This window comes from Zalophus californianus, chromosome 12, assembly GCF_009762305.2.
Source record: "Zalophus californianus isolate mZalCal1 chromosome 12, mZalCal1.pri.v2, whole genome shotgun sequence".
In the NCBI taxonomy this organism is placed as follows: Eukaryota; Metazoa; Chordata; class Mammalia; order Carnivora; family Otariidae; genus Zalophus; species Zalophus californianus.
The window spans coordinates 14,998,706-15,019,965 of NC_045606.1; the positions used below are offsets into that span (position 1 = coordinate 14,998,706).

The window sequence follows — 21,260 nt, forward strand, 5'->3', positions numbered from 1 at the left end:
CATTCCTGAGGTAAAGCTCAGTTGGTCATTATGCAATTAATTTTTATATATATTTTCATTCAGTTTGCTAAATAGCTTTCCCTAGCATTTTCGCATCTGTGTTGATGAAGAACATTAATTAGTCCATAGGGTGTTATTTTTAATAATGTCATTATCTGATTTGATTTTAGTACCAGGGTAATGCTTTTCTCATAGAATGAGTCGGGAAATATTCACTGCTTTTCAGTTGTGTAGAATTGGTATTTTTTTCTTCCTTAACCCTTTGGTAGAATTCACTGGAGGAGCCATCTGTGCCTGTGGGGATTTTTTGGTTTGTTTTTTCTTAATTTTTTTTTATTTGGGTATAGTTGACATACAATGTTACATTAGTTTCAGGTGTACAATATAGTGATTCAGCTTCTCTATATGTGGTAGGTTTGTATTTCTCAAGAAATTTGTCTCTTTCATCTAAATTGTTAAGTGTACTGGAACTAAGTGGCTTATAAATCTTCCTTATTGTTCTTTTTTATTATCTGTGGTGATGCCCCCTCTCTCATTCCTGATATTGATAATTTGTGCTCTCTCTTTCTCCCCTCCACCCCCTTGATCAGTCTGGCTGGAGGTTTATCAATTTTATTAATCCTCTCAAAGCACTTCCTTTTGGTTTTATGGATATTCTCTCTCTCTCTTATTTTCTATTTTATTCATTTCCACTCTGATCTGCATAATTTTCCCCATTTCTACTTAGAATTTTATTTGCTGTGTGTATTTTTTTCCCCTAATTTGCAAGGTAGAAGCTGAAGTTACTGATTTGAGACCTTCCTTCTTTTCTTATATAGGGATTAGTGCTGTAAATTTTCTCTAAATACTGCTTGAGCAACATCTCACAAATTTTGGTGTGTTGTCTTTATTCTTATAATTTCCCCTTTGATTTCTTCTTTCTTTTGATTTTTCTCTTTTTTTGGTGTCTTTCCTCAGGTTATTTTTGTCCAAATATTTGTGGATTTTTCTAGAGATAATTCTCTTACTGATTTAAAACTTAATTCCACTGTAGTCAGAGAGATACTTTGTGTGACTTGAATGTTTTTAAATTTATTGAGACCTGTTCGTTGCCTTGGAATAGTGTCTATATTAGTTCCGTGTTCTGCATGCACTTGAAAAGAATGTGTATTCTGCTACTGTATGGAGTGTTTAAGTGTAAATGAGATCAAATTGGGTCCTGATGTTTTCTCTATCTTCTATAACCTTGTTGATTTTCTATTTCTCCTTTCAATTATTGAAAGAGGGCTAGTGAAATCTCCCCTACAAAACTGTGCATTTTGAAATTTCTTTTTGCTGTTTTCTTGGTTCTTGCTTCATGTATCTTCATGCTCTGTGATTGAATGCATAAATGTTTAGAATTAATGCCTTTTCATATTAGTAAATGAACTTCTTTATCCCTAATAATGTTCTTTGATTTGAAATCTACTTTTCTTGACATTACTATAACTGTTCAAGCTGTCTTTTGGTTAGGCTGGCATAGTATATCTTTCTCCATCCTTTTACTTTTAACCTATTTGTGTCTCTATTTGAAATCAGTTTCTTGTAGGCAATGTCTATTGAGCCTTGCTTTCTTAGTCCAATCTAATAACCTCTGCTTTTCATTATATTATTTAGACCAGTTTCATTCAAGGTAGTTATTCATATGGTGAACTTTAAATCTAGCACTTTGATACTTGTTTTCTATTGTGCTATCTGTTTTAACCCTTCTTTTTTTTTGCTGCCTTCTTTTAGATTGATTATTTTTATTACTCTCTTTTGTTTTGTTTGTTTTAGTAGTTGCTTTAGAGCTTAAAGTATATGTTTTAATTTGTTATAGCCTACCTCTGAATAGTAATATGCCATTTCAAGTATAGTATTTCAGGTATAGTATAAGAACTTCACAATAGTATATTTACATTTCCCTCCTTCTGATTTTTATACTATTTTTGTTATAGATTTTACTTTTTAATGTAAAGCAACTTCATGTTATTTTGCCATTATCTTTGTTTAAGCAGTTACTTATCTTTTAAGGATATTTAAATAATAACTAAACTCATATATTCTTACCTACATAATTATTATTTCTCATTCCTTTGGTGATCGTCATTCCCTTGTATAGATCCATATTTCCATCTAGTATTATTTTTGTGCCTGAAAAATGTCCTTTCACATTAGTTGTGTGGCTCTGATGGCGGGGAATACTTTCTGTTTTTGTGTGTATGAACAAATGCTCATCTCATTTATGTTTTTCAAAAATATTTTCAAGGGGCAAAGAATTCTAAGTTTCCTCTCAGTACCTCAAGGATACTGCCTCACCATCTTTTTGCTTGGATTATTTCTGATGATAAATCTGCTATTCTTAGGTTGTTCCTATGTGAAATAACACATCTTTTCCTTCTGGCCAGTTTTTTTTAATTTTTTTATTGTTATGTTAATCACCATACATTACATCATTAGTTTTTTTTTTAATTTTTTATTGTTATGTTAATCACCATATATTACATCATTAGTTTTTGGTGCAGTGTTCCATGATTCATTGTTTGTTCATAACACCCAGTGCTCCATGCAGAACGTGCCCTCCTCAATACCCATCACCAGGCTAACCCATCCCCCTACCCCCCTCCCCTCTAGAACCCTCAGTTTGTTTTTCAGAGTCCATCATCTCTCATGGTTCGTCTCCCCCTCTGACATACTCCCCTTTTCTTCCTCTCCTGTTCTCTTCTTCTTTTTCTTTTTTCTTAAAATATGTTGCATTATTTGTTTCAGAAGTACAGATCTGTGATTCAACAGTCTTGCACAATTCACAGCGCTCACCGTAGCACATACCCTCCCCAATATCTATCATCCAGCCACCCCATCCCTCCCACCCCCAACCACTCCAGTAACACTCAGTTTCTTTCCTGAGATTAAGAATTCCTCATATCAGTGAGGTCATGTGATACATGTCTTTCTCTGATTGACTTATTTCACTCAGCATAACACCCTCCAGTTCCATCCACGTCGTTGCAAATGGCAAGATCTCATTTCTTTTGATGGCTGCATAATATTCCATTGTGCATATATACCACATCTTCTTTATCCATTCATCTGTCGATGGGCATCTTGGCTCTTTCCACAGTTTGGCTATGGTGGACATTGCTGCTATAAACATTGGGGTACATGTACCCCTTCGGGTCCCTACATTTGTATCTTTGTGGTAAATACCCAGTAGTGCAATTGCTGGATCGAACGGTAGCTCTAATTTCAACTGTTTGAGGAACCTCCATACTGTTTTCCAGAGGGGTTGCACCAGCTTGCATTCCCACCAACAGTGTAGGAGGGTTCCCCTTTCTCCACATCCCCGCCAACATCTGTCGTTCCCTGACTTGTTAATTTTAGCCATTCTGACGGGTGTGAGGTGGTATCTCATTGAGGTTTTGATTTGGATTTCCCTGATGCCAAGCGATGTTGAGCACTTTTTCATGTGCCTGTTGGCCATTTGGATGACTTCTTTGGAGAAATGTCTGTTCATGTCTTCTGCCCATTTCTTGATTGGATTATTTGTTCTTTGAGTGTTGAGTTTGATAAGTTCTTTATAGATTTTGGATACTAGCCCTTTATCTGATACGTCATTTGCAAATATTTTCTCCCATTCTGTCGGTTGTCTTTTGGTTTTGTGGACTGTTTCTTTTGCTGTGCAGAAGCTTTTTATCTTGATGAAATCCCAAGAGTTCATTTTTGCCCTGGCTTCCCGTGCCTTTGGCGATGTTTCTAGGAAGAAGTTGCTGCGGCTAAGGTCGAAAAGGTTGCTACCTGTGTTCTCCTTTAGGATTTGGATGGACTCCTGTCTCACGTTTAAGTCTTTCAACCATTTGGAGTCTATTTTTGTGTGTGGTGTAAGGAAATGGTCCAGTTTCATTCTTCTGCATGTGGCTGTCCAATTTTCCCAACACCATTTGTTGAAGAGACTGTCTTTTTGCCATTGGACATTCTTTCCTGCTTTGTCAAAAATAAGTTGGCCATAGAGTTGAGGGTCCATTTCTGGGCTCTCAATTCTGTTCCATTGATCTATGTGTCTGTTTTTGTGCCAGTACCATACTGTCTTGATGATGACAGCTTTGTAATAGAGCTGGAAGTCCGGAATTGTGATGCCACCAGCTTTGCTTTTCTTTTTCAGTATTCCTCTGGCTATTCTGGGTCTCTTCTGGTTCCATACAAATTTTAGGATTATTTGTTCCATTTCTTTGAAAAAAGTGGATGGTATTTTGATGGGGATTGCATTGAATGTGTAGATTGCTCTAGGTAGCATTGACATCTTCACAATGTTGATTCTCCCAATCCATGAGCAGGGAACGTTTTTCCATTTCTTTGTGTCTTCTTCAATTTCTTTCCTGAGTATTTTATAGTTTTCTGAGTACAGATCCTTTGCCTCTTTGGTTAGATTTATTCCTAGGTATCTAATGGTTTTGGGTGCAATTGTAAATGGGATAGACTCCTTGATTTGTCTCTCTTCTGTCTTGTTGTTGGTGTATAGGAATGCCACTGATTTCTGTGCATTGATTATATATCCTGCTACTTTACTGAATTCCTGTATGAGTTCTAGCAGTTTTGGGGTGAAGTCTTTTGGGTTTTCCACATACAGTATCATATCATCTGCAAAGAGTGAGAGTTTGACTTCCTCTTTGCCGATTTGGATGCCTTTGATTTCTTTTTATTGTCTGATTGCTGTGGCTAGGACTTCTAATACTATGTTGAATAGCAGTGGTGAGAGTGGACATCCCTGCCGCGTTCCTGACCTTAGGGGAAAAGCTCTCAGCCTTTCCCCATTGAGAATGATATTCGCTGTAGGTTTTTCGTAGATGGCTTTTATGATATTGAGGTATGTACCCTCTATCCCTATACTCTGAAGAGTTTTGATCAAGAAAGGATGTTGTACTTTGTCAAATGCTTTTTCTGCATCTATTGAGAGGATCATATGATTCTTGTTCTTTCTTTTGTTAATGTATTGTATCACGTTGATTGATTTGCGGATGTTGAACCAGCCTTGCAGCCCAGGAATAAATCCCACTTGGTCGTGGTGAATAATCCTTTTAATGTACTGTTGGATCCTATTGGCTAGTATTTTGGTGAGAATTTTTGCATCCATGTTCATCAAGGATATTGGTCTGTAATTCTCTTTTTTGATGGGGTCTTTGTCTGGTTTTGGGATCAAGGTAATGCTGGCCTCATAAAATGAGTTTGGAAGTTTCCCTTCCATTTCTATTTTTTGGAACAGTTTCAGGAGAATAGGTATTAATTCTTCTTGAAATGTCTGATAGAATTCCCCTGGGAAGCCATCTGGCCCTGGGCTTTTGTTTCTTGGGAGATTTTTGATGACTGTTTCAATTTCCTTAGTGGTTATAGGTCTGTTCAGGTTTTCTATTTCTTCCTGGTTCAATTTTGGTAGTTGATACATCTCTAGGAATGCACCCATTTCTTCCAGGTTATCTAATTTGCTGGCATAGAGTTGCTCATAATATGTTCTTATAATTGTTTGTATTTCTTTGGTGTTGCTTGTGATCTCTCCTCTTTCATTCATGATTTTGTTGATTTGGGTCATTTCTCTTTTCTTTTTGATCAGTCTGGCCAGGGGTTTATCAATCTTGTTAATTCTTTCAAAGAACCAGCTCCTAGTTTCGTTGATCTGTTCTACTGTTCTTTTGGTTTCTAGTTCATTGATTTCTGCTCTGATCTTTATGATTTCTCTTCTCCTGCTGGGTTTAGGCTTTCTTTGCTGTTCTTTCTCCAGCTCCTTTAGATGTAGGGTTAGGTTGTGTATTTGAGACCTTTCTTGTTTCTTGAGAAAGGCTTGTATTGCTATATACTTTCCTCTCAGGACTGCCTTTGCTGTATCCCAAAGATTTTGAACAGTTGTGTTTTCATTTTCATTGGTTTCCATGAATTTTTTTAATTCTTCTTTAATTTCTTGGTTGACCCATTCATTCTTTAGTAGGATGCTCTTTAGCCTCCATGTATTTGAGTTCTTTCCGACTTTCCTCTTGTGGTTGAGTTCTAGTTTCAAAGCATTGTGGTCTGAAAATATGCAGGGAATGATCCCAATCTTTTGGTACCGATTGAGACCTGATTTGTGACCTAGGATGTGATCAATTCTGGAGAATGTTCCATGGGCACTAGAGAAGAATGTGTATTCCGTTGCTTTGGGATGGAATGTTCTGAATATGTCTGTGAAGTCCATTTGGTCCAGTGTGTCATTTAACGTCTTTATTTCCTTGTTGATCTTTTGCTTAGATGATCTGTCCATTTCAGTCAGGGGGGTGTTAAAATCCCCCACTATTATTGTATTGTTGTCAATGTGTTTCTTTGCTTTTGTTATTAATTGGCTTATATAATTGGCTGTTCCCATGTTCGGGGCATAGATATTTACAATTGTTAGATCTTCTTGTTGGATAGACCCTTTAAGTAGGATATAGTGTCCTTCCTCATCTCTTATTACAGTCTTTGTTTTAAAATCTAGTTTGTCTGATATAAGGATTGCCACCCCAGCTTTCTTTTGGTGTCCATTAGCATGGTAAATGGTTTTCCACCCCCTCACTTTCAATCTGGGGGTGTCTTTGGGTGTAAAATGAGTCTCTTGCAGACAGCATATTGATGGGTCTTGTTTTTTAATCCAATCTGATAGCCTGTGTCTTTTGATTGGGGCATTGAGCCCATTTACATTCAGGGTAACTATTGAAAGGTATGAATTTAGTGCCATTGTATTACCTGTAAGGTGACTGTTAACTGTCTGTTGTCTGTGTTCGTTTCTGCTCTTTGCTGCTTTTAGGTTCTCTCTTTGCTTAGAGGACCCCTCTCAATATTTCTTGGAGGGCTGGTTTCGTGTTTGCAAATTCTTTTAGTTTTTGTTTGTTCTGGAAGCTTTTGATCTCTCCTTCTATTTTCAATGATAGCCTAGCTGGATATATTATTCTTGCCTGCATATTTTTCTCGTTTAGTGCTCTGAAGATATCTTGCCAGTCCTTTCTGGCCTGCCAGGTCTCTGTGGATAGGTCTGTTGCCAATCTAATGTTTCTACCATTGAAGGTTACATATCTCTTCTCCCGAGCTGCTTTCAGGATTTTCTCTTTGTCTCTGAGACCCGTAAGTTTTACTATTAGATGTCGGGGTGTTGACCTATTTTTATTGATTTTGAGAGGGGTTCTCTGTGCCTCCTGGATTTTAATGCCTGTTTCCTTCCTCACATTAGGGAAGTTCTCTGCTATAATTTGCTCCAATATACCTTCTGCCCCTCTCTCTCTCTCTTCTTCTTCTGGGATCCCAATTATTCTAATGTTGTTTCATCTTATCGTATCGCTTATCTCTCGAATTCTGCCCTCGTGATCCTGTAGTTGTTTCTCTCTCTTTTTCTCAGCCTCTTTATTTTCCATCATTTGGTCTTCTATTTCGCTGATTCTCTCTTCTGCCTCATTTATCCTAGCATTTACTGCCCCCATTTTTGATTGCACCTCATCAATAGCCTTTTTGATTTCGATTTGGTTAGATTTTAGTTCTTTTATTTCTCCAGAAAGGGTTTCTCTAATAACTTCCACGCTTTTTTCAAGCCCAGCTAGTATCTTTAAAGTCATGATTCTGAACTCTAGGTCCGACATCGTACTAATGTCCGTATTGAGTAGGTCCCTGGCTGACGGTACTACCTCTTGTTCTTTTTGCTGAGGTGATTTCTTTCGTCTTGTCATTTTGTCCAGAGGAGAATAGATGAATGAGAGAACAAAAGGCTAACAGGTTTACTACGTCCCCAGCAAATATACTGTATACAAATCAGAAAAGACCTGAAACCAGGGGAAAAGAAAGGGAAAGAAAGAAAAAAGAAAGAGAAAAAGAAAAAAAAAAGAAAAAAAAGATAAAAACAAAAACAAAACAATTCAAAAAAGGCAGAATATGATCAAATATGATCAGGCTAGTGCATAGATCAGTGCCACACACTAGATTTTGGGCGTATTTTGGTCTGTTAGAAAAAAGTGCCTCCTAAAATTTTAAAGGAAGAAAGACATATATGTACAAAATAAGGGTTGATACAATGAAGGGATGGAAGATGACTGTAAAGATGAAAATTATAAAAGATTTTATAAAAGGACTTGGTAAGATAAGTTGTTTGAAAAAAGAAAGAAGATTTAAGGAAAAAAAAAAAAAGGAAAAAGGGAGAGAATGTGATCAGGCAGGAGACTAGAACAAAGCCATACACTAGTGATTTAGGGTATATTTTGATCTGTTAGAAGAAACTGTACCTCAAAATTTTAAAGAGAGAACAACTTATATATATATGCCAAAAACAAGGATAACTACTATGAAGGGATAAAATATGACTCTAAAAATGAAAAAAAAAAATGTTTTTTTTTTTTTTAAAAAAAGGGATTTATAAGATGTTGGTTGAAAAAGGGAAAAAGAAAAATAAAAAAAAGTCAACAAAAATTAACTTTGATGAAATAATGAATCATGGTAAAAAAAAAAAAAAAAAAAAAAAAGAAGCCATGAATCTATGTGCAGTATTCCCCTAGCGCTGGAGTTCTCCTATTCTCCTTGATCGATCAACTTGGTCTTGGCTTGCTGGCTGTTTGTGTTGATCTTCTGGGGGAGGGGCCTGTTGCTGTGGTTTCCAAATGTCTTTGCCGGAGGCGGAATTGCCCCGCCCTTGTCGGTCCGGGCTAAGGAAGCTGCTCCAGTTTGCTCTCAGGAGCTTTTGTTCCCTGCAAGCTCTCGGTACAGCTTTGGAGGACCAGGGCGAAAATGGCGGCCTCCCAGTCTCCGCCCGGAGGAGCCGAGAACTCGGGGCCCCACTCCTCAGTGCGCCCCCAGAGAAAAGCAGTCACTCCCGTGTCCCCGGTCTCTGGCCGCTCTCCGTGCTCACCCGGCCTGTGATCGAGCGTTGCTATCTCTGGCACCCGACCCCGCTCGGAGTCTCCAAACCCAGCAGATCCCTGCAGTGCGTTCCCGCACCGCTCCTCCCCGGGAAGGAAGGGGAGTCTCCCCGGATCTGCTGCTTGTTGGGTCCTTGCTGGGGGAGCCGTGCCCCGACTGGGCCGCAGATCACAGTTTATGGCAACCCCGAGCTGAGAGCCCGCGACTCTGCTCTGTATCTGCAGCCGGCTTCCCCGCCCCGACACCTGGGAGCTCTGCCGCACTCAGGCACCCCCGGTCTCTCTGTGACCCCAAGGGTCCTGAGACCCCACTGTCCCGGGAGGATTCCACCCCCCGCTTAGCCACTGCAGCGACGTCCCTCCGCCGAGCCAACTTTTAAAAGGTCCGATTTTGTGCTCCGCGGCTCTAGCACTTGCCAGAAGCGGCCGGCGGAGGCCCCTCCCCCGCCGTTTATCCTCCCGAATATCGCCTCGGATTCACTTCTCCGCACGTCCTACCTTCCAGTAAGTGGTCGCCTCTCTGTTCAGAGAGTTGTTGCTACTCTCCTGTTTGATCTCCTGTTGAGTTCGTAGGTGTTCAGAATGGTTTGATCCCTATTCAGCTGAATTCCTGAGACCAGACAAAATCTAGGTCTCCTACTCCTCCGCCATCTTGCTCCGCCCCCTCACATCATTAGTTTTTGATGTAGTGTTCCATGATTCATTGTTTGTGCATAACACCCAGTGCTCCATGCAGAATGTGCCTTCTTTAATACCCATCACCAGGCTAACTCATCCCGCCACCACCCTCCCCTCCAGAACCCTCAGTTTGTTTTTCAGAGTCCATCATCTCTCATGGTTCGTCTCCCCCTCCAATTTACTCCCCTTCATTCTTCCCCTCCAGCTATCTTTTTCTTTTTCTTTTTTTTCTTAACATATGTTGCATTATTGGTTTCAGAAGTACAGATCTGTGATCCAACAGTCTTGCACAATTCACAACACTCACCATAGCACATACCCTACCCAATGTCTATCACCCAGCCACCCCATCCCTCCCACCCACCACCACTCCAGTAACACTCAGTTTGTTTCCTGAGATTAAGAAATCCTCATATCAGTGAGGTCATATGATACATGTCTTTCTCTGATTGACTTACTTCACTCAGCATAACACCCTCCAGTTCCATCCACGTCCTTGCAAATGGCAAGATCTCATTCCTTTTCATGGCTGCATAATATTCCATTATGTATATATACCATCTCCTCTTTATCCATTCATCTGTTGATGGACATCTTGGCTCTTTCCACAGTTTGGCTATTGTGGACATTTCTGCTATAAACATCAGGGTGCACGTACCCCTTCAGATCCCTATATTAGTATCTTTGTGGTAAATACACAGTAGTGCAATTGCTGGATCGAATGGTAGCTCTAATTTCAACTGCTTGAGGAACCTCCATACTGTTTTCCAGAGGGGTTGCACCAGCTTGCATTCCCACCAACAGTGTAGGAGGATTCCCCTTTCTCCACATCCCCGTCAACATCTGTCGTTCCCTGACTTGTTAATTTTAGCCATTCTGACGGGTGTGAGGTCGTATCTCATTGAGGTTTTGATTTGGATTTCCCTGATGCCGAGCGATGTTGAGCACTTTTTCAGGTGCCTGTTGGCCATTTGGATGTCTTCTTTGGAAAAATGTGTGTTCATGTCTTCTGCCCATTTCTTGATTGGATTATTTGTTCTTTGGGTGTTGAGTTTGATAAGTTCTTTATAGATTTTGGATACTAGCCCTTTATCTGATATGTCATTTGCAAATATTTTCTCCCATTCTGTCGGTTGTCTTTAGGTTTTGTGGACTGTTTCTTTTACTGTGCAAAAGCTTTTTATCTTGATGAAATCCCAAGAGTTCATTTTTGCCCTGGCTTCCCTTGCCTTTGGCGATGTTTCTAGGAAGAAGTTGCTGCGGCTGAGGTCGAAGAGGTTGCTACCTGTGTTCTCCTTTAGGATTTGGATGGACTCCTGTCTCACGTTTAAGTCTTTCAACCATTTGGAGTCTATTTTTGTGTGTGGTGTAAGGAAATGGTCCAGTTTCATTCTTCTGCATGTGGCTGTCCAATTTTCCCAACACCATTTGTTGAAGAGACTGTCTTTTTGCCATTGGACATTCTTTCCTGCTTTGTCAAAAATAAGTTGACCATAGAGTTGAGGGTCCATTTCTGGGCTCTCAATTCTGTTCCATTGATCTATGTGTCTGTTTTTGTGCCAGTACCATACTGTCTTGATGATGACAGCTTTGTAATAGAGCTGGAAGTCCGGAATTGTGATGCCACCAGCTTTGCTTTTCTTTTTCAGTATTCCTCTGGCTATTCTGGGTCTCTTCTGGTTCCATACAAATTTTAGGATTATTTGTTCCATTTCTTTGAAAAAAGTGGATGGTATTTTGATGGGGATTGCATTGAATGTGTAGATTGCTCTAGGTAGCATTGACATCTTCACAATGTTGATTCTCCCAATCCATGAGCATGGAACGTTTTTCCATTTCTTTGTGTCTTCTTCAATTTCTTTCCTGAGTATTTTATAGTTTTCTGAGTACAGATCCTTTGCCTCTTTGGTTAGATTTATTCCTAGGTATCTTATGGTTTTGGGTGCAATTGTAAATGGGATCAACTCCTTGATTTCTCTCTCTTCTGTCTTGTTGTTGGTGTATAGAAATGCCACTGATTTCTGTGCATTGATTTTATATCCTGCTACTTGACTGAATTCCTGTATAAGTTCTAGCAGTTTTGGGGTGGAGTCTTTTTGGTTTTCCACATACAGTATCATATCATCTGCAAAGAGTGAGAGTTTGACTTCCTCTTTACCGATTTGGATACCTTTGATTTCTTTTTGTTGTCTGATTGCCGTGGCTAGGACTTCTAATACTATGTTGAATAGCAGTGGTGAGAGTGGACATCCCTGCCGCGTTCCTGACCTTAGGAGAAAAGCTCTCAGCCTTTACCCATTGAGAATGATATTCGCTGTAGGTTTTTCATAGATGGCTTTTATGATATTGAGGTATGTACCCTCTATCACTATACTCTGAAGAGTTTGGATCAAGAAAGGATGCTGTACTTTGTCAAATGCTTTTTCTGCATCTATTGAGAGGATCATATGATTCTTGTTCTTTCTTTTGTTAATGTATTGTATCACGTTGATTGATTTGCGGATGTTGAACCAGCCTTGCAGCCCAGGGATAAATCCCACTTGGTCGTGGTGAATAATCCTTTTAATGGACTGTTGGATCCTATTGGCTAGTATTTTGGTGAGAATTTTTGCATCCATGTTCATCAAGGATATTGGTCTGTAATTCTCCTTTTTGATGGCATCTTTGTCTGGTTTTGGGATCAAGGTAATGGTGGCCTCATAAAATGAATTTGGAAGTTTCCCTTCCCTTTCTATTTTTTTGGAACAGTTTCAGGAGAATAGGTATTAATTCTTCTTTAAATGTCTGATAGAATTCCCCTGCGAAGCCCTCTGGCCCTGGGCTTTTGTTTGTTGGGAGATTTTGGATGACTGCTTCAATTTCCTTAGTGGGTATAGGTCTGTTCAGGTTTTCTATATCTTCCTGGTTCAGTTTTGGTAGTTGATACATCTCTAGGAATGCACCCATTTCTTCCAGGTTATCTAATTTGCTGGCATGGAGTTGCTCATCATATGTTCTTGTAATTGTTTGTATTTCTTTGGTGTTGGTTGTGATCTCTCCTCTTTCATTCATGATTTTGTTGATTTGGGTCATTTCTCTTTTTCTTTTTGATCAGTCTGGCCAGGGGTTTATCAATCTTGTTAATTCTTTCAAAGAACCAGCTCCTGGTTTCATTGATCTGTTCTACTGTTCTTTTGGTTTCTAGTTCATTGATTTCTGCTCTGATCTTTATTATTTCTCTTCTCCTGCTGGGTTTAGGCTTTATTTGCTGTTCTTTCTCCAGCTCCTTTAGGTGTTGGGTTAGGATGTGTATTTGAAACCTTTCTTGTTTCTTGAGAAAGGCTTGTATTGCTATATACTTTCCTCTCAGGACTAGCTTTGCTGTATCCCAAAGATTTTGGACAGTTGTGTTTTCATTTTCATTGGTTTCCATGAATTTTTTAATTCTTCTTTAATTTCCTGGTTGACCCATTCATTCTTTAGTAGGATGCTCTTTAGCCTCCATGTATTTGCGTTCTTTCCGACTTTCCTCTTGTGGTTGAGTTCTAGTTTCAAAGCATTGTGGTCTGAAAATATGCAAGGAATGAGCCCAAACTTTTGGTACCGGTTGAGACCTGATTTGTGACCTGGGACGTGATCAATCCTGGAGAATGTTCCATGGGCACTAGAGAAGAATGTGTATTCCATTGCTTTAGGATGGAATGTTCTGAATATGTCTGTGAAGTCCATTTGGTCCAGTGTGTCATTTAAAGTCTTTATTTCCTTGTTGATATTTTGCTTAGATGATCTGTCCATTTCAGTCAGGGGGGTGTTAAAGTCCCCCACTATTATTGTATTGTTGTCAATGTGTTTCTTTGCTTTTGTTATTAATTGCCTTATATAATTGGCTGCTCCCATGTTCGGGGCATAGATATTTACAATTGTTAGATCTTCTTGTTGGATAGACCCTTTAAGTAGGATATAGTGTCCTTCCTCATCTCTTATTACAGTCTTTGTTTTAAAATCTAGTTTGTCTGATATAAGGATTGCCACCCCAGCTTTCTTTTGGTGTCCATTAGCATGGTAAATGGTTTTCCACCCCCTCACTTTCAATCTGGGGGTGTCTTTGGGTCTAAAATGAGTCTCTTGCAGAGAGCATATGGATGGGTCTTGTTTTTTAATCCAATCTGATAGCCTGTGTCTTTTGATTGGGGCATTTAGCCCATTTACATTCAGGGTAACTATTGAAAGGTATGAATTTCGTGCCATTGTATTGCCTGTAAGGTGACTGTTACTGTATGTTGTCTGTGTTCCTTTGTGATCTTTGCTGCTTTTAGGCTCTCTCATTGCTTAGAGGACCCCTTTCAATATTTCTTGGAGGGCTGGTTTCGTGTTTGCAAATTCCTTTAGTTTTTGTTTGTTCTGGAAGCTTTTTATCTCTCCTTCTATTTTCAATGACAGCCTAGCTGGATATAGTATTCTTGGCTGCATATTTTTCTCGTTTAGTGCTCTGAAGATATCTTGCCAGTCCTTTCTCGCCTGACATGTCTCTGTGGATAGGTCTGTCGCCAGTCTAATATTTCTACCGTTGTACGATACATATCTCTTCGTCCGAGCTGCTTTCAGGATTTTCTCTTTGTGTCTGAGACTCGTAAGTTTTACTACTAGATATTGGGGAGTTGTCCTATTTTATTGCCCATTTTATCCATCTGGTCATCTATAATTCTTGACCCGAGATTTCTGAACTAGCAGAGGGGAATCCTTGGATCTTGGTGGCATCAGGATATACCTCTCAGACATTCTCTTCGTTGGCTGGATTCGGAGCTGGACAAAGGAGAGGAACTAAAAGGCTGGGTCACATTCCTGGGTGTCTTAGATGATAGCTGGCCAGAGTTGGTTATTTCCCCCTTTGCCACATTTAGCTGGTGACTCTGGGAGCTTATGGGTGAGCCACCTAACTGGTAAACTATCTGAGTCTGTTTTGGAGATGTCCAGTGGTGTTGAGGATCATACATGGATTATATCATAAAGTCTCATACTTTGTTTTATTTTAACAGAACGAAGCCCCTGAGGTGAAGAAAGAGGAGACATTGTTGGATCTGGACTTCGACCCTTTCAAGCCTGAGGTGGCACCTGCAGGTTCTGCCGGAGTGACCCACTCCCCCATGTCACAGGTAGCCAGGGGCAGTTCTGTTGTTTGGGGATGACATTTCATAAACTTGAATAAGCTCTATGATGCAGCAAATGTCTGTCAGGGACCTCTGTCCATTTCAAGTGACTATTCACTTTTCTTTGGGGTTGACAAACATTCCCCAATGGGAAGGAAGAGTAGAAAGAGGATTGTCCATAGCTCTCATTCCAAAGCTCCCCCCCACCATTAGCGCTCTTTATCCATAAAGCTGGGATAGTCATCCATTCTGGCTTGTCCAGGAATCCTCCATTTCAGAGTAATTGTCATTATTAGTATTAGTTTGCACTCAGAGTGTTCAGCTTCAGACAGTACATTTTCTGGCTTCTCTAAATGAAGCTCTTTCTTTGGCCCTGGGCTTAATCTTCTTACTGGTTTCTCTACTTTCCTTCCTCACATTTTGCATATTAAAGCATGTTAGAAATAACCTTGAAATTATGCCTCAACAGAAATGTTTTCCATTCATGGTAGTTTTGAACTCGAAGACCTTGTTCTCCTCCACATTGCAGAAGCTTCCCTTATGTGATCTTGACTATGGCCAGAGTTGGCCTTGCTTATCCAGCTTGTCCTTGCTCATCACTTCCTCACCCTCAACATTTCCTCACTCCAATAGTGATCGCACAGTGTTCTCCATCAGAGGGGTCCTGGAGGTGGGCACTGTAATGACTTCTGGATGATTCCTCTGCAGTAGACTTCCTTTGCAATTGTCTATGCTCACAAAAGGAAGTTAACTCAAAATTTGGCCAAACAGAAATTGTTTATATCCGTATTTTTAATGTGCTTGGGAGCTCACATTTGAATTTGGGCAAATCCAGAGATGTTAGAATATACTTCAAATTAATTAATGGAGGTGTATTATAAAACTGAAGTTGAGAATTGAGACCTCACTCAATTTTCTGGTCTTGAAGTCTTGTGATACCTTACAGTAAACCACTATCAGCTCAATATAAACCTCGATAAATAAAGCTTCTAATCCATGCTTTCTTCTAGAATGTGATTGGGTTTCTAAAGGCCTCCCTGTTGTAATTTGGGAACAATAAATATCTGAGATGTCAATAAAGCAGGTAATTAATAAGCAGATCAGATACCAGCCTTAAAGATACTTGCAAAAAATGGGTCTCTTAGATAAATGTTTGGGAAAGTTCTATTAACTCTCTTTTAAAAAGAGAGTCACGATATGCATTGGAATATTAAAGGCTCCAAGAAGTTCTGCAACTAAAAGAAAAAACTCTGTAGACTTTTTTAACTTAGAGTTTCCCAAATTTGACCACAGAAACCTGTTTTAATGAAAGTTTCTTAATAATCATTGGAATGTTCTCTAAGACATACTTTGGGAAATGCTAACATAGTAATTGTCAGCAAGTTTTCAGGGTTCTGCCTTGGTGGCCCAGGAAAGCAGGACATCTCATTCAGAACACTTCCCCATCAGGGCTTCCTCATTGTGCAGAATTCATGGGCCTTCCTCTGCCTCGCTCTCCAGCATTCACTGCTCTAGTGACAGAAGGCAGGTCTCTGCAGTGGGTGCTGTCGTGGTCAGTGGGTGATATGCCACAGCATTTCTGTCTGTGAGTCTGAATCGAGAGAGAAGCCTCTTCTATATCAATTCATGATTAAATAAATCCACAGATCATGGAACTTTGTGTAGATTTAGAACAAAAATTCTTTCAGAATTAAAAAAAAATGACCTCAGTTAAGCTTCAAAAGTCTTCGGAAGAAAATGCATCACTGCAGTTAGGAAAAGCCACATGTGCCCTGCGTTCTCCCTCAGGCGGGGTAATCAACCGTCCCCCTCCGGTAGCTCTAATGAGTCACTTCATGGCAGAGGAATCCTGTGAGCCGGCTCTAATCACATCTCCGTTTCACCAAGGGCAGTCTTAGGCTGTGGTAGCAAAAACAACAAAGCCATCAGATTCTACTGGCCTGCCTTCCCCTTCGCTCAGAATGATATCCCTTACCCATCACCTGACCCCATGTTTTAAATGGATGTTCTTGCTGCTAGCGGAACACCTCACCTGTGATCTCCGCAGTGTCCACACATCATTTCATGATCCTGAGGACTGATAAACATGCCGTTTCACATTGCTGCCTTCCTTTGGAGAAGATACCAGTGCTGTCTGCATTATGCAGGGATATGGAGTAGCTTTTAGGGGCTGTGATTCTTAAGGGGCCGGGAAGCAGGAAAATCCAAACCATCTGAATAATCAGAACGTGAATATTAGTTGCAGAAGGAGTCCACATACAAATAACTGTGGCTTCCCATGCAGCTGTTCTGCTCTCCTTTCTTAGTCATTCGACAGGTGGGTGCTAACCCAGAGACCAGCCAGGCTGCACAGAGATGCTGGGTGGCTGGGGCTGGACAGTCAGAGCAGGCCCAGACCAGGGGGGTGGGCTCACTCAGAACCACAGGGCCCATGTTCTGTAGTATAGAATCCTAATGAGACGCCTGTGACCCCATCTGGAAACTCCCATATTCTTAGATGGGAGTGCCAGGCTTTTTAATTTGCCACTCGTTTAGTGATTCAAAACAAGTTCATAAACAGATCTGTTCTAGTCATAAAGACAAAGGCAGAAAAGGATGTGGCCTTGGCAGCAATTCTCAGTCACAAAGGAAATGAGAAAGAGAGGTCTCCTTCACTTTCCCAAACACACAGTGGAAGTCACTTGAACCATCTGGATTCATTCCCTGGCATCAATGGGCTTGATAATTAAAATGCCAGTAGTAAGTCTAATTCATCCATATGTCTTAGGGGGCACCCTGCTAATTTGCATGATGATCTGTTAGTTGAGCTGTGTTATCATCAAATTCAACATATTGAAGAACTCTTTTTCTGGGGTTCATTTACCATCAAACTGGTCATAATGCAACCTCTTGAATATGGTGGCGGGAGGGGAAGAAGTAGCATTAGCAATGATTCGGACTGCATGTCCTCAAAGATGTGAGAAATTCTAATATCGGGACACGTTGTACTTCATTTTAAGTGTGTGTGTGTGTGTGTGTGTGTGTGTGTGTGTGTGTACTTGCATGCTCTAAAGTACACCCATTCATCATGTTTTCAGATACAGCTTTCTCCTTTTTATAGTGAAAAGCAGATTTACTGGTCCTCTACTGTCCAGTATGGTAGCCACAAGCCACATTTGGCTATTCCAATTGAAATTAAATAAAATTATGTAAAACTTAAGATTTGGTTACTTTACACTAGCACATTTCAAGTGCTCAGTAGCTACATGTGACTAGTGGCTGCCATATCGGATGGCACAGATATGGAGCTTTGTCATCACCAAAGAAATTTCTGTTGAACAGTGCTATACTAAGTGTTTCAAAATGTTTTACTTCAAGAACTTTTGTCATCTCAGTATTTTTTGCATGCTTGGGAGATGTATACTAACCATATTTTTATTTGTCTGTTTGCTTTCAGACATTGCCCTGGGACCTATGGACGGTAAGAGTGCTAAAAGTTTGTATTTTGATGTATCTGGACCCCTAGAAATTTGGAAACTCTGTTATATTTTAATTCACCTGTGGTGGGAAGAAGACCTAGACATTTTTTTTAAGATTTTTATTTATTTATTGAGAGAGAGAGAGAATGGTAGAGAGAGAGCATGAGAGGGAAGAAGGTCAGAGGGAGAGGCAGACTCCCTGCTGAGCAGGGAGCCCGTTGCGGGACTCGATCCCGGGACTCCAGGATCATGACCTGAGCCGAAGGCAGTCGCTTAACCGACTGAGCCACCCAGGCGCCTGACCTAGACATTTTTAATGACAGTGTAGTCCCCTAGAACAATTATCAGCTCCCTGATGGTTCCAAGCATTACCAGCACCTGGAAACAATGGTGAGGAAAATAGTGTCAGTGTGCCAGACGCCTGGAGAAGCAAGAATTTGGTGTTATGCCCCTTTATGCTTCCTCTGGTTATTGGTGGCTACTGAAATGTTGTAGTGAAGGGCAGGCACATTTTTGGTTGCTTTTAAACAAAACAGAAACATGGATGAGAAATGCACAGGGAACCTCTTTCTTACTATTATTTCCAATGATAATGAAGCTTCATCAATAAGAATTTGAGCTTTAGAGCCAGACAGCCCTGGATTTGAGTCCAGACTCTACCTCTTACAACAATATGATTTTGAGCAATTTATGAACTTCTTTCAGTCTCTGCATTTCTCATCCATAAAATAAGGGTAATGATGCCTAGCGCAGAGGGTTGTGTGAGGATGAAGTAGATAATATTTGTAGAATGCTTAGCTCCATGTCTGATACATATCAATAAAAGGTAGCTGTTACTACTAATGGTGTGTATTCAGCTAATCTGACGTGCAAGGATGGGCACTTCCAGCAGTTAGAGTTGGGAAAAAGACACGAACAGAGGTTTATGGTGCAGCATGTGTGCTGTGGGATTTGGAGGGTGGCCATACCCATGTGGAGCTTCACACCCTTCAGGGGCAGGGCATTTTGTCTGCCCTGTCTTGGAAGAGCTCTGGTCACGTGGTCTTCAGAACTCAGCTATTGAATTTTGTGCTGTCTTTTTAGTGAGACAGCAACAGGAAAGTTAGCTAGATCTAGCTATTCATGGGCCTGGTCTTCTGAAGTGACACTGCTATTCTTTTATCTTGAAACAGAAAGATGACTGCCCCCTTCCCTTCCACAGGAGTGGGTTTATACTGCACTAATACTTAGGATGCTTGAAGCATCATGGAAGGCTCTTGAGAGAAGAGCTAAAAGATGTTAATTGAAAGCTGGCCTTGCTTGTATAATCACAAAAAGGGATACATGGACTGACGTTCAGGACATTTGAATTCTAGCCACAACTCTGTGTTAATGGTCTTGACGACCAAGAACACAGTGCTGATGTTTTATTATTCCAGTATTTCATATCTTTAGTTGGAGTCATAATAACATTTTTCCTTCCGTAGCTGGGAAGGGTATGGTGAAGATGAAGGTATCATCTAGAAGGATCATGGATTATTTCAGAGGACAAACCTGCTAAGAATAGTAGCAGTGACAAAATTGCAAAACAATAGCTCCCTGGACACAATTGCTGGCGTTCCTTGATCCTCTCAGTCCCCCAGGGTTGTTTGTTTGTGTGCAGACAAGGCTTCTAGGCTGGGGGGAGAATGTGAGGAGAATCGTCCAGAGTGGTTAGTATCAGATCATCCTCCATATAAACACTACCTCAGAGGAAGAAGCAAGTGTGGGGTGAGTTTGGGGAAAGATTTATTCTGATACTGTGTCAGAGCATATAATACTGTGTACTTTTGTGGCTGCTAGGGCTTGGTCTTACTCTGATGTTCTCAGGTTTGCTTTTTTATTTGAAACTTTGTGTTTCAGAGTCTGCTAAAGCAGAAGTCTTGTAATAGCCCTGAAACATCCTTGTTGACTAGGAAATGAGAAAGGCTTTCTTCATGTTTCAACTGTGTAGTCATAAACGGTATTGAAACAAAACTCATTCCTATCACAAAACAAGTTGTAAAATTTAATCTCAAACCAGTAAAAGCTACAGCTTTCAGGAGAATGTTGACTCTGGACAGCATGGGATTTTAATATGCTAGGGAATTTACTTCTTTTGCCCTGTTGTTGTTGTTGTTATTATTATTATTATTGATTGTCATTTTTTTTTTTTACTCATACAGACAAGCACTGATTTGGTACAGCCGGTAGGTAAATATCCAGAACATTCTGGATTTTTAAAAAATATTTTATGTGCGCTATATACATGGATATTATGTAGAATGAGCTTTTTTTTTTTCTCATGGCATTGCTAGTTGCAGATTTAACCTCAAGCCATTTAATTTAAATGCTCTCTAGATTTGTTTAACTGCTGTCACCCTACTGAAGAGCTTTGTGTTTCTCATCATATCTTACCATGATCTGTTTCATCTTCTGTTTTTTTTTCTTTGCTATTCTGCATACTCTAAAGACTGACTCTTCAAAAAATCTTTCCCTGTGTAACCTGATCATGGAGGAAACTCCAGAGAGTCGGTTGGCCGAAGAAATTCAAAGATCTCAGATTGACCTAGGTGCTTTTATTTGGGGCCCTGATGCTAGTACAGAGAGTATCAGCCAGGAAGTTACCCAAGGTGGGTCTGAGGAAGACTCTTCATGTCTCTCTGAAGCAGAGCAAGACATTGGATTATCCACTGGAATTCCTTCTTCTGCTGACTGGCACACTGTAGCTGAACAGGGTGAACATATCGTGGGGCCAGCCCCTCTGTGTGGAAATGAACAGATGTACCCAAAGCCTGTGCCTGAGGCTGAATTTGCCACAGCAGCTGGTACGGAGATGGAGCAGCCTCATGACTTACCTGCCTCAGAGATGGCAGCCACAGAAACTGGTGGCCTGGTCAATGAAAGTCAAGAAGGTGTTAAACAGTCAGAAGAAGAGGAAGAGAAAGAGAAGATAGAAGATTCTATGTGGGCAGGTGTGGAGACGTGTGAAAAGGTAGACACTGGAGCTATTGATATCAAGGCACTAGAAGGTACAGAGGAATTTGAAGAGAAACTGTGTGAATGTAGAGGAGACAGGCTAGTAGATCTTCTTAAGAAAATAGGAAAGC

The 21,260-nt window shown here is 40.3% G+C and overlaps 1 protein-coding gene across 2 annotated transcripts in view; it reads left to right on the plus strand.

Moving 5' to 3' along the window:
- AMPH (amphiphysin) overlaps positions 1-21,260 on the plus strand; it is a 309,085-nt gene that overhangs the window by 248,678 nt on the left and 39,147 nt on the right. Inside the window, exons 12-15 of one of the 2 annotated variants that reach the window (XM_035723411.1) lie at positions 14,585-14,701; positions 18,132-18,155; positions 20,337-20,360; positions 20,624-21,145. In XM_035723411.1, coding sequence (XP_035579304.1) covers positions 14,585-14,701; positions 18,132-18,155; positions 20,337-20,360; positions 20,624-21,145 — 687 coding nt within the window. The remainder of the gene's footprint in view (positions 1-14,584; positions 14,702-18,131; positions 18,156-20,336; positions 20,361-20,623; positions 21,146-21,260) is intronic. The other variant, XM_027574926.2, reaches the window with a different exon arrangement.